General features: G+C 39.5%; 1 protein-coding gene across 2 annotated transcripts in view; it reads right to left on the bottom strand.

Annotated features, from left to right (window-relative positions):
• Positions 1 to 13,514, bottom strand: part of xylt2 (xylosyltransferase II) — a 32,545-nt gene extending 19,031 nt beyond the window's left edge. The window contains exons 1-3 of one of the 2 annotated variants that reach the window (XM_084408393.1): positions 13,356 to 13,514; positions 3,009 to 3,531; positions 2,294 to 2,469 (exon numbers count right to left, since the gene is read on the bottom strand). In XM_084408393.1, the coding sequence (XP_084264519.1) occupies positions 2,294 to 2,469; positions 3,009 to 3,531; positions 13,356 to 13,487 (831 nt within the window). In that variant the 5' untranslated portion in view covers positions 13,488 to 13,514. The remainder of the gene's footprint in view (positions 1 to 2,293; positions 2,470 to 3,008; positions 3,532 to 13,355) is intronic. The other variant, XM_084408394.1, reaches the window with a different exon arrangement.
• Between the last annotated feature and the right edge of the window lie 860 nt (positions 13,515 to 14,374).

Below are 14,374 nucleotides of genomic sequence, written 5' to 3'. Positions count from 1 at the left end.
GGGGTCACAGTGGCTTTCTGAACTCCTGACTGTTTGAACTCTGGTGTGGTTTGCAGTTAGTCTGAAACTAGTTCAAATGTATTTGTATAGCGCTTTTCACAATACATATTGTTTCAAAGCTAGTAATGCATCAAACTAGTAATGCATCAAAATCAAAAAGCAACCAAAAATTGGTGACCTGCAAAGCCAAAAATGGAAACTAATGCTAATTTTAAAATAGCCTTTGTGTGAAATAATTATACTATTGTTACACATATATATATATATATATATATAGTATAGTACAGGGCTCTAGAGTGCGACCAAATTTTGTAAGTGTGCGACTAACATTTTTCCTAGGTCGCACCGGTGCACCTAACGTCCTCGCATCCGCTGCCTCTGCACGAACATTTGTTGGCGTTTGTTCTCCTTTGACGGAACTCACACTCTTCTCTCACGCGATGCCACAGCTCGCACAACACGACAGCCCTGCTTAATGAGTGACGACGGAGGACAGAATTAAACATTCAAACGTAGCCTGGTTACACTTAAGGTCTGTTATATTAGTCTGATTTTATTTTAAATTTCGGCTCCCAAAGATTATAAAAAATAATATATTGAGGTAACTTAAAACCATTAAAAACTATCTACGCGCAACTTCTTCCCTTCGCAGCATTACGCTGTAATTTCTCCCTAAAACTCAGAATCAGAATCAGCACGATCGGTGATTGTTGTAAATGCAGTCTAGCTACTGTTGCTAAATTGCGGGACGCGTTTAATAATTGAAAGAGCTATTAAAAACACAAAAATCTGCGCAAGAGATGTTGTTCGCATGGCGGCGCGCGCTCCGAAACAGTCCGAGACAAGCAAATTATACTTTCGGTTTCATGTGCAGATTGTGCGCGTCTAAACGATCAATTGTACATAAAAGCGTGTCAAAATTACCGGCTTTGAGATTCACTAAAAACAGTTTATGTCTTAAATGGACGTAGTTATGGAAACAGTTGGGAGAATATGGTGCATCAGTAGCCTATTAGATCTGCACCCGGTCTTAAAGGGGCCGCAGTCTAATAAACATGCTGACGATTGCGCCATTACTGCAAATCAAACAACAAGAGAAAAATCACTCACAGCTCTCGAAAGAATAACTTCAGCTTTGATAAGCATTAATCTATTTATGATAAATTTTACAGTGTTATTTTACATTTTATTACTTTATTAGATTTCTTTTTAGACCATGCCTGAACAGTAGTAGGCCTTCCTGAAATTAAAGCACTGTGTAGGCCTATATAACGTGTATCTTTGTTTAATTGTTTATCTATTGTTTATCTTTGTTTATTATATATAAAACAAAAAGAACCATAAGAATACAGTTAAAGTACTGTATCGATAAGCAGTATCGGTAAGAGTAGGAATACCGTTAATAATTGTGCTTCAAAAAATAAATAAAAGTTTTTACCTACACCTTCTTGTTTAAATTCATTTACATAATATATATGAATGTGTATAGAGCGTGATAAAAAGGTGACCTTAAAATTGTGGCGGTAAAGGTGATACATCCGAGGAAAAATTTGGGTGCACCCAAATTTTGTGCTGGTGCACCTAAATAAAAAAGTTAGGCGCACCAGTGCAACCAAGGCAAAAAGTTAGTCTGGAGCCCTGTAGTACAAAAGTCTTAAGGGGGGTCGCACACCGGACGCGCAGCCTAGCGCCGCGCCACGTCTACAACAACTCTCACCTGAAAATCCGATAACATCAGCAATTTTCTGATTTCTGTAAATAAATATAAAACTAAATGTATATTGCAGCACAGGGTGAAGTCCGTATATACATTAACTACGATTTGAGACACATAAATGTAAATTTAATATAAAACTATGTAAATGGCGCTCTGTGGTGCGGCAGGATTTTGAACACGGTCCTGAGCCGTTGCTGGGCGCCGCAAGGCGGCGCCGGTGTGTGTACTCTCATAGAGAATAATGTGTTTGCGGCGCTGAGCTGCACGTCCGGTGTGCGACCCCCTTTAGGCATGTTAATGTAGCGATGTATGAAGCAGCTCACACAGAAGTCACTCTCAAACCAAGCAGCTTTCTAGTGGTCAACGTTGCGAAACCGCGTGAACAACTTTAAAACGTTATGAAATTTGTGTGGGAAAAATCCTTCGCCCTCGTGCGAAATTCCCAATAGTGTGGATTTCTATTGAATTTTGCAGAACAATGGTAAATTGTTCTTAGATTCATATAAATTCTGAGCAAAATTTTGTTTTCATACCATTTCCATTTGTGAAAAATCCTGTTGGGTTCTTCTAACTTACCTTATCCACATGGATGTAGTAAAAGTGGTCTTTATGATAGATTGCTTTTAGGAGACGTTTCAACTGTCGGACCGCTCGTCCATGAACCACCAGTACGAAAACCACCCGGACCGGGTTCTCCACCTTGGAGAGGTCAGTGTCAGAAAAATCTGCATGCTGGATGGCACTGGAGATCACTGAAGATGGACAGAGAGAAAACAAACAAAGTATACATGTCAAGTCAAGCCACCTTTATAGAGTGCTTTTTACAATACAGATTGTTTCAAAGCAGATTTACAATGATAACACTGATTGTTTTGGCTGTACAGCAGCTCTAGAAGAAAGTCATTATCCAGTTTAAGTAAGTTCAGCACTGTATTACATGCCAATTAAAGGACTAGTTCTGTCATCATTTACTCACCCTCATGTTGTCTCAGTTTCTTTCTTCTGCTGAACCCAAAAGAAGATATTTTGAAGAATGTCGGTAACCAAACTGTTGATGGACCCCCATTGACTTCCATAGTATTTTATTCTTTCCTACTATGGAAGTCAATGGGGTCCATCAACTCTCTGCTTCCAAAATATCTTCTTTTGTGTTCAGCAGAAGAAAGAAACTCATACAGGTTTGAAACAACATGAGGGTGAGATGATAACAGAATTTTCATTTTGAAGTGAACTATTCCATTGACTTTCGGACATGACTGGATGTACATGACGGATGAAAGAGTGCAGTTACCATGCTGTGGGCAAAACTGAGGCAGAGACTGAGGCATGAGCTGTCCTGCTTGGTGCTGGCAGACGATGTTGGCGATCTCCTGTCGGCACTGTCGTGAACCAGCACGTTGGAGGGCAGACAGGGCGTCCTTGCCCGAGATCTCACATTTGGGCACAAAGTCACTGCTCGGGACTTGAGGAGCACCCTCGACGCTGCCTGGCTCTCCGGGTGCCACTAGATGGATTTTGGACATTTCCCCTCGCTGACTCTCGCTGAAGTTACGGCTGCTAGAGGGATCGTAATGAGCAACTTTTTCAACAACCACTCTATCTTCCAGCCCGCCAAGGCTCTTCTCCTTCAACGAGGGCTTGCTTCTCCGTCTAGACACCCTCCTGATGATGGTGGTCACGGCGGGCCGATCCTGACGCTGCCTCCACTGGACGTGGTTCGCCCCGGACAGGGCATTTTGCCTGTCAAAGGCCACAGGGTCCATTTTCTGCTCCTGCCCATTGTGGTCGGGCAACTTCGACCGCCTGTGCTTCCGCTGAAAAGGAAACAAATCAGTAAATGAATCAGAGATGTGATACCAAATCCCTCCACATCTGCGCAAGAGAGAAAACAGGATCAAATCTGTTTTAGATGTTTTACTCTCCGAGAACAAACTTGCTGACGTTTCAGGGAGCACAGACACAACGTGTTTGCTTTATTTCCCCTTTGTCGTTTCCCTGTCTCTAGTCGTGGTTATTTTTAGCATTGTTTAGTGGCGGGAAGAGGAAGCAGAGATTCGTAATGGGGATAGTGACTCACAGCTCGGCCAACGCAGAAAAACACTCAGTGCCATTATCACAACAGCATCTACAGGGGTGCAAGGCTGAATCTCACAAAACCTGCCAAGACCATGTTTAAACAAAAAAAGAAAAGAAAAGAAAAAAAGAAATTGGTAACACTTTACAATAAGGTGTCATTTGTTAACATTAGTTAACTTTAACAATGAACAACACTTCTACATGTACTACGTTCAGGCCTTCCCGCTTGGGTCTCTCCAGTGCTGGTGAGCTTTTCTAGTATTAACACGAGTCCTAAGATCTTGCCTGATCATAATAACCCTTCTTTTTCCAGAGATATTCCTCTGAGCTTCTCCTCATTGGTAATCTCAGCTTTATCATCCAACAGTCTTCCTACAAAATGTCCCACTTTCTCACTCTCTCTCCTCCCACTCAATGAGCAGATACGCCCCCTACTGCTGATTGGCTACAAGAGTGTTGTGGTGCTCGGCCTGATCGGACCGCAGTCATCTAGCAAATATTCACAAAATTGTTATATATTTATGTCAGATTTATATTGGCCATAAAAAATAAAATAAAAAAATAAGTATATTGGTCGACCACTAGCTTCCAATGTTGCAAAAAGAGGAACGTATGCAAACAAACTAAAACAATCTAGTCCTGTGTGAAGAAAACAAGCAAACCACAACCACGCATGACATGCCAATGTGGTGCTGGAAGTATGTAGTGGGTGAGAGAGAGAAATAACAAGCAATTCCCACCACTTCCTGCTATTGGATCATTACGCAGCAAGGCTGGGTCTATGCCACACATCTGCTGCCCACACAAAACTACACAAAAAACAATGGATTGTGGGCCAGGGGCCCTAGACCAGCGTCAGACGATACAGCACCAGTGGGCCTCATTATCTGGAATGGTTTGGACTTTTAAGCTCGCTCGTTTCAAAGTGAACCAACAGCTTTGTTTCAAAACATGAGTTAGCATAGACTTATTACCAAAGCTGAAAGCTGTTTCACAAGGACCGCAGCACAGTATGTGTTCTTCGTGAAGGTGATCCCAGAATACAATGCAGTCACAGCTCAGGGATTAACAGTCAAACCAAAATTTATTCAAACACCTTCAACATTTCTCACATTTTCACTGTTTATTCGCTATAGTTTAGAAAATGGTAATAAAATATGACAAGAACTCAGAGTTATCGAATCAGTTGATATTTCACTGGTTTTGTCCATCCTTCTGTTAGTCTGTCTCACAGATGAATCAGGTTGAATATCTGTCAGCTGTTAAATTTAAGTACACAATTAGATAATACCAATTTAGGTCAAGCAATCACCATGCAGTGCTTCAATTTGTTCAGTCTGTGGTGTAAAAATGTCGCATTAGCAATTAAAGAAAAAAAAAACACTTAAGAAAAACATGGTCAGGTCAAGGTGTCTGAATACATTTTGGTCCCAAATTTGTATACATTTGACTGGTAGTCACTGTATGAAGAATTGTTGGGTATAATGTCACAGTTTACTTTATTTTGTTATCCTCACTTACATAAATGAACTATCGTGTCCTGCACCCACTAGCAAAAAAATATCAAAATCTTTTATTAAAAAATTAAATCTGGTGTCTGAATCATTTTTGGTTTGACTGAATGGATGCATGTATGGATGGATGGATGCAGGGTCCGAAATTAACTTTTTGGCTCACCTGCCACGGGGACTGGTAGATGAAAAAAAATCCACCAGCCAAGCATATTTTTTACCGGCCAAAATAATAAACAGCCTTTTTTTTTTTTTTTTTTACATATACATTCATTTCAGTACATTTAATTGAGGTATTATAAGGTATTATGTTGAATACAAACATAAAAAATTGTCCAGAGCAAAATTTGAAATGTATAATAAAAAAAATCTATATATATATTGATCAAAATGTAATCAACTCTATTTGTAAAGCACTTATAGAAACTGTAGTTGACCAAAAGTGCTGTACAGAGTGCAAAAATGCCAAATGCCAGTAGGCACACAATGAAAACAAATGAAACATGTCAGATACAATGAATAAGAGTACATAGAAGACAAAACAGAGCAACAAGAACTAGTGCTCATAACAGTACATTTGAAGCTTAATCTAACACGGACACGCAGGCAATGTGACACTTGCTGTGTTCATGGTCACGAATGTTCTCAAGGTTTATCGTTTTATTTCCGATGACAAACGAGTTGTTTCTGTTTTTATCTTTGGCATACTGGTGACACACAGAACAACTCATCACGACAGCGTCAGAATCATACTGTAGCCAGCCTCTTGAAACTCCATTATCTCCAAACCTACATGTCTCACAAAACTTTTTATTTTTTTAATGTCATTCCTCCCCCTTTTCGTCTGTATAGGTTTTTGTTTCAAAGGTTGGCTCAGTCCTGGTAAATGTCACCATATAACAGCTAATAAGCGGGAGCTAGCTGCAGACCGGAAGTTAGCTCGTGAGACTTGGGAGCGCTAGAGACGTTCTGTGGCTAGCTAACCTCGTCCCCAGATTAGTGACTGGCAAACACAACAACTCCGAGCCATCATGCTAGATATTTTATAACATCACAAAATGCAATTGTAATAAACATTTTATTACATTACTATTTTGGTATTCACCCGCCAGTGTGGCGGATAGCCTTTTGAGATTTACTCGCCAAACGGAAAATCTACCCGCATTTGGCGCTTGGCGGGTGTTAATTTCGAACCCTGTATGGATGGATGACATTTTAAATATGCATGATATTAATAATGTATTCAATTTTAGAAAAGTACTATAAAAATAATATAATATAGGCCTAATTGTAATTGACGATTTTACCAATGTATGCATGTGCCGTGTAGAATATTGTGCTGTTAGATAAGCAATGTTGGACTAAAGCTTGTGTTATGTATAGCTAACAGTCAGATAACAGCTGTCCGCACACTGCCTCTCAACAAAGTTTACTTTTAACCTTAAAATGAACCCACATAACAGGAATGTTTGAGTCGTTGTCAAATGCGCCTACACTGGGTGCAGCCTACACGTTAAGTATAGAGGTTGGAACAAAGAAATAGATCTTATTCAGAGCCTAGAAGCAAATGACTTGCAAATCAATCAAAAGCTAAATCAGTGAAGTTGTTGACTAGTTGTTCATATGACGGTAAATTTGAAAATTAGTTAATGAATGCATTTTTATTTGTTTAGCATTTGCATTTAATACACAACCATGGCCATATGTTGGATTGGATTTATCATTGAAGTCTTTATTTCAGATTGTAATTACCAGTTTTGCTGAAATGTGAAATCTGAAATGATCATCATTTGGCAACAGTCTTAAGGGTCGTAAATGCAATAAATGATAAGAAATATTTCTCGAAAGTACTAATAGAATTGTTAAAGGAGTCCCTTAATGAAACTGGCCTGTTAAAGAGAAATCTGAATCAGACCCAGAATCGTTAACTTGCTTTAAGCAGCACAGGTCACAGCAACATCACATGACCCGCAGTATTTGATTCTTCCAGTCTTGGAGACCAAAGGCTGCGAACTCAATGGCCTCTTTCATCACACTGAGACTCAGAGACAGAGGTCAAAGAAGCCTGTGGATGTGCTGTGGTTGGAGAATAAGGAGAACTTCTTGTGTAGGGATCAGTTCGGACGGTTGACTCGTCGTCAAACAATCAGTTAGTCGGCTAGTGCGTAAAGGTTCTTCATTACTTTTTAGCGGTGGTAAAAGCGGTGGGCTGTAAAAGGGCTGAATATAGAGTCATTCAGAGGGGATTTCAGCGTGATAATGGTCAATACGTTCACACAAACAGTTTGCTGACAAATGAATTTGCTTACAAAGCGGCAATAAGTTGGTGAATTAGTTCATTTTTAAGGGAGTAAAAAAACAACAACTTAACATTCCCCAACAATGCCACCGATGTTTATTTTAAAAACTGGCTATTTTGCACCTCCTGTTCAAGGAAAACATGGCAAATGTGCCTATAAAACCTAATTCTGGAAAGTCTTAAGTAGGCTATTTAATGTTTTACACATGCGCTAGGCGTACATAGACATACGCATGACATAGATTTCCTTATCAACATAGTATGGACGTAATGCATGCATGCAACTAGGGCTTCCCCCTAATAGTAGACTAAACGTTAGTCAGCCAAGATTTTATAAAAGGAAGTGGCGAAATCATGCAGTCTGTGAGGGATTTAGTGGCGGGTCCTTGTGGTATTCGCCTATCATCCATCGACCTCAAATATGGCTGCAAGTAGAAGCAACTTTACATGGTGGCCGCTCGCTTTAACGTTAACCTATATTAAATGTGCACTATTATTAGGCGCATCGAGTGTGGAAAGGAGCTCAAGTACTAAAAAGACTCATTTTTATATAGGCTATAATATATAATATGTCATTTTTAGTCATACAGATAAGTCATTCCAAACTGTAAAGGGTCTACTTTTATTTGTGTACACTCGCAATATCAACAAAACGTGCTTTTGTAAAATAAAGAAAACAAACCGGATGCGCTTTCTGCCGTCTCTGTCTCCCTGAACAGCAGCGCGTCACATAAATGAAGCGAAACTCCTCAGTGTATACTTGCCTCACAGACACGAGAAATATATCTATAGAAAGCTTGAAATGTCTACTAATCGAAAACAAATACTCTCTGCTTATGTAATCCATATGAAAATTGCATTTCTCCACTACACTGCAGAGATGGCGAGTCAGCATCGTCAACTTCACGTTTGCAGCCAACACTGACTCAGAAAACAGTAGTTTATTAATAAATAGGCTAATTAAAGTGTCTCCTTGCTATTTTTTTTTGACACATTCATCATTACTCTGGCATTACTCCTGTACTCATTCAAAACGGTGTTGGTGCTGCGGCTGAGCCAGAGAGAGCAGTTGTCATGAAACGCCTTCACAAACAGTCTTTTCAACCACACAGTAACGTTATTTCTGTTACAAATATTCATATTATCACAGAAGTACTGGAATATAAGTTTATAGTTGCGATATAAACAGTCTACGGTAGCGATCAAAATAGAGCAAATCACCTTTTGAAAGTAGCAAGGCGCTTCAAATAACGATTGTATCGATTACATCGTTACACCAGTAGGGGGCAACACGTGACTTAAAAATGTAATTGAATCATTAATTAAAGAGATTTATTACAAATAAATAAAAACGCTGATTCATCCAGTTATTCATCCAGAAACAAGTATTAACAAGTGAGTCATTGAACCATTCATTCAAACTGTTTTAAAAAATAATGAATTCAGATTAACACTGTCAGAGCCTCTAGTAAATCAGATGTTATTTTGTTTAGTTGTCAGTTCAGAATCGTGGGAGAATCAAGATCTCTGTTTGAAACAAAAAAAAATCGTGATTCAGCTCTCGCACTTTGGTACCAAGTCAATACTTCAATTGAAAAACATAAAAGCCTTTCTACAGAACCGGTAGTACCGTGTCAGTAAACGTTCACGTCAAAACTGAAGTATAGTTTGGGCTTAAATCCGGTTGTGAGCTTTAAATTTAGCAGGCTGATTCCTACATCTTGGGGCTGAATGGCACATCATACTTCTTTATCAATCAAACAAGCATTGTTCCTGAATGAGTCAGAGAATACTGATTCGTGCTGTAATATCTGCATTAGGTGTCCAGCACCTCCAGGCCCACTACAGGAAAGCAATATTGTGAAAGAGACGCATGGTAGGTTGCATTCTCATGAGGGCCAATTAGGAGAAAGGCTGCAGCAAAGCATTCTCGCAAACATGTGAAACATCCCATGACAGAAACTTTGGGAGCTTCTCAGGGTGGCAGCACTCCATTCAGACAGTCCACTCTCATCTCAAACACATCTTTAAACCAAATTTCCTCGCCTTGTGCACATGTAAGCATCTCAACGTGGCCCGTTATTGGCCTTCTCAATATATTGAGATGTTATCTAGTCGCTAAAATGGATGAAATTATATATAAAAAAGTCAGTATTATCATTAAAGGACATTTAATGTTTATCCTATAAAAACTACTATTCAAAAATTTGGGGTCAGATTTTTTTTTTTTTTAAGTAATTCTACTTTTACTCAGCGTCTTAAGACGCATTAAACGGATCAAAAGTGACAGTAAAACCTCCTATTCATCAAAGAACCCTGATTAAAATGTATCTAACCAGATGGTATCTTTCTGGTAAAGATATCTTTTCCTTGTTAATCAGGGGTTTTTGTCCTAACCAGCGGTGACAGCGATACACGATGACTCATTTTAAGAAACGGTTACTATTTCTGCACAACGTATGACTGATAATCGTACCTAATGATGTGCTTTATTTAATGTTAAAACAATTTACCTTGAGATTGAATATCATATGACCTTATAGCCAACAAGAATGTTCAAACTGTCAAGTCAATGTGAAGAAACAAGTCACTCAGTATGTACTTTACAGCAAATCAGCATATCAGAGTGATTTCTGAAGGATCATGTGACACTGAAGACTGGAAAATTCAGCTTTGCCAGCATATTAAAATAGAAAGCACTGTACTTTTTGATCAAATAAATGCAGCCTTGGTGAGCAGACGAGACGTTCAAAATCGTTAAAGCTCATACTGACCCCAAACATGTGAACGATGGAATACTTTTTCTGAAAAACCTGCATACTGAGGGTCTGTTTACACGACACCGGTTTCAACTAAAAACATAAAACTTTTTATGCGTTTTGGCCGCTCGTTTACATGATAACAGCGTTTTGGGTGTCTGAAAACGCAAACTTTTGAAAACGGGTTTCAACGTGCAAGTTTTTCAAAACGGTCTCCGTGTAAACAACAAAAAGGCGAATCTCTGAAGACGATGACCTCATGCACATGCATATTACGTGTTCAGTCTATAGTGTTTCATCGCCATCTACTGGCCTGGCAGCAGAATACAACGTTTATAGTCGTTTTCTTGGATCCGTGTGAATGGGGATCGTTTTGACAATGTCTGTACGCAGAAAACTCAAAGGAAAAACTTCTCCGTTTTAAGCAGATCATTGTCATGTAAACGTACCCTCAGTTCACTTTTGACTACTTAACAACTTTTTTGCTCAATACATTCATTGATCATGTACTAGGGAATCTATTCGACTGCAGGTGGACAGTGAAGTGCAGATAGAGCAGGAATCCAGACACGACAGCCAGCACATTCCTGATACTCGTCACGACTCGTAACCTCCTTTCCCAACTGTATTCCCATATTACTCCAGAGCTCTTGAACAGCAGACAGTTAAACATTTACTAATTAGCTATGCAGGATTCTTTCAAGTTTACTTACAGTTACAGTTAATTTATTACAGGATCAGTCATCCTGGACTAACCTGAGGCTGTGTTTTGATCAAGAGCACAATAATTATCATTCCTGAATCCCGCCTGCTGGGGTTTGATCCGCTTGGATGTTTAAACACTACACCACATTATTAGCTGCAGTCATCCAAGGGCAGCAAAACGGTCACACATGATGATGATTCATTAAAGTGATGGTTCGAAGTAATTTCAACCTAGGGTCCTTTGCACCATGACCTCGAGCCAAACACCCCCCCAGAAGCCTTTTATCCCTCAGTCAAACATTATTAAAGTTAGAGCTTATTTATAGATATCAGCCGAATGGTGGATAGAAGTGGATCCAAGGTTGTATCTCGTAAATTACCCCACTAATAATGCCCAGAAATAAGTACCAAACTACTAAAGTAGTACAAAAATATGTTCTGTACTCATAAAACGAGGCATTGGAAAGTTTGTAAGTACATCAGGAGTTTGTAAGTACATCAGGAGTTTACATCATTAATTTTAAATTCATTCAGGTACAATTACCAAACATATCTCAAAGTCTTTTGAATAAAGGGTGGCAGTCTTTCATTATCAGCTGTTGTTGTGGACTATATACTGGAGAAGTAATTTGTTCTCCATTTGAGTGAGATGTTTTATGTGGCTAATTGAGCAAAGTGCTCCATATATTTTATTAGTAATAGTATTAGTTCAAGAGAATAAAATAAAAAATATCGGATTGATATCGGTATCGGCAAATAGCCCAAGCTGCGGCATCGTTATCGTATCGGAAGGGAAAAAGTGGTATCGGGACATCCCCAGAGCGCAGTATTGTGATGATTGCTGATCTAGTAGAGATGCTTAAAAGTCGCATGAATTTCGATTTGACCGTTCAGACTGAGGTGGCATTGCAAAACATCTGGCCTGTATCGGATTTAGTCCCACATACGGAAGTGGCACAGATCGGAATTGAAAAGATCAGATTCCATCATGTGGTTTGTGCCGTTTACGCAGTCATGATAAAAACAGACCCGAGTCACACAAATAAGCACAAAATCGAATTTGGGCCACACAGGCACGGTTCCTAGTCAGGTCACTAGAAAGGTAGGCTAGTTCACTAGGTTTTAAGACCCAAAAATGCTATAAGACCTCACTAGACAACATCAAAACACAGTAAGGAACATCTACGTATTCTACAAATCTTGTTTTTTAAGGAATATTGCAGTATTTATCTTAAGTGATTTTTCCATGCACATCATTTTTTTTAATTCATGTGCCTCATAATGTTTAATCAGAATAAGTTTCCCCTCCCTCTTCCCCTCAGATCTTCATCTGATGATGCGTTTACTGGCGTGAGGGCGGGGCAACCTGTCACTCACATGAGATCAGCCAATAGCAAACCACAACCATCCAAATCAATTCCACACGGGCAAAATCAAGCCCCGCTTTATCAGCACTGATTGTTCCATAAAGAAGCTTTAACATCCATGGAATCTTTCCATTCCATAAAAGATTCTTTGTGGAAAAAAGGCGATTTTCAAAAATGTTCTTCACACTAAGAAAAAATGGTTAATTTAAGAACAGTTCACTGAAAGGTTATTTGGGAAACCAAAAATGGTTCTTCTGTCATCGCTGCGAAACAACCCTTTAGGGACTCATATTTTTAGGAGTGTAGTCAGCATTTTTGGGAATCATAGTCAAAGTCGGTGGCCTATGGTGTTAAAAAAGCTGCTGTCAAGGTAGGACACTTTAGACTAGCCCTACAGATGGCCAAAGGGTAGCAGTTTAAAAGGTAGGAGGCTCACTAGAGTCTCATACACTGAAGCCCACAAATCCTGAGTAGAAAGGCAGCTTACTCGAATTTAAGACCATGATGCCTAAAAATGCGGTCTATGTATGTGGCCCTCTAGGTTAAGACTAAGATGACCAAAAATGCTGCCTACGTAGACATCTCACTAAGTTTCTACACAACCATAGAGTTGTTATGGGTGAAGTCAGTCCAGTCATTTAAAACCCGACGCCGGTCAAAACAAACCACTCTAAATGTCCGCCTACACAACACTTGACCATAACACCTACAAATATGTTTTTCATACACTACGACTTTTTCAGGTAATGCAATAAACGTGCTTGTTTACACTCGGTGTCGCTATTACTGGAGTTACAGTTCAGCTAATGAGACTGGACTGAAGGGTTTAGCTTAGCTTAGCATGCTAACATAAACCTTCAGATTAAAACGGCGTAACTGAGACACGGAAAACAGATTTACCCGCATGAAACAGCGCCTTACCTCCGCCTCTCCCTCCTCCAGACTCCGCAAGCTCCATACCACCAGCCCCTGGATCAGCAGGATCGTTAAACCGGCCGCGATCGCGAGTTTATAACGTCTAAGGAGCTTCTGTACACGGGTGCTCGCGACCATCTTTCCCCCGTGAATCGCACACAGCAGCGAGTCATGTTAGCCGCGAGTCGCAAACTAGAGGGAGTCGACTCAGTGAATCAGACTGTGAACCGGTCAATGCCCGTTGAGAAAGCTTCGCGGTTCAGAGTCTTTTAACCAAATGATTCTCATTCAACTGAATCAGACTGATCTGAATCCATGTTCAGAGAGGAGATGCCGAGGTGGCTGTGAAAATATTATAAATTAAAGTGTACGATTCACAAATTCACGAGGGATTGTTTACGAACTGAATTAAAATATATTGTTAATTTTATTTGAAATAAACATTTTAATGCACGAATTCTTCAACTCCTCCTGTCATCCTAATAATCAAATATTTAAGTATCAATATGTAGTTATATATATTAAATGGTAATTTCCGAAGAATCAAAACATTCGTATGAGAAAGATGAATCAATGAACGTAATACTGCTAGCTCTCTGTAGCAGTTTAAAAACACGCAGAAGTTGTTTGCTAACGCTAGGTGGCGCTCAGCGCTCTATAAAAGCGCAAAGTCCTGCTTTTATCTCCAAGACAACCTGTAAACGTTCATGGAATGTTTCAGCTTGTCTATTTGAGCGATACGGAAGAGACTGAGCATGGCATATAATTAATTTTTTTTATTATTTATTTTTTTTTTAAGATAACGTTAATGTCTGTATTCCTCAACTAGAACATAAACAAAATTCACAACTTTATTTGTGTCTATTTCACATCCTCCTTTACCTAAAGCGAACGAATCCTACTACGATGAAGGATCAGCTCATGAATATTAATTAGTCCTTGCAACCGTTGCTTAGCGACATCCCGGCAGCGTCCAGTCACGAGCTTCGTTAGTATTCACAAGCCACGCCTTCGCCATAGTAGGA

This window comes from Rutilus rutilus, assembly GCF_951802725.1.
Source record: "Rutilus rutilus genome assembly, chromosome: 1".
Lineage (NCBI taxonomy): Eukaryota > Metazoa > Chordata > Actinopteri > Cypriniformes > Leuciscidae > Rutilus > Rutilus rutilus.
Note: the sequence above shows the minus strand (reverse complement) of the source record. Positions and strands in the feature narration are given on the sequence as shown.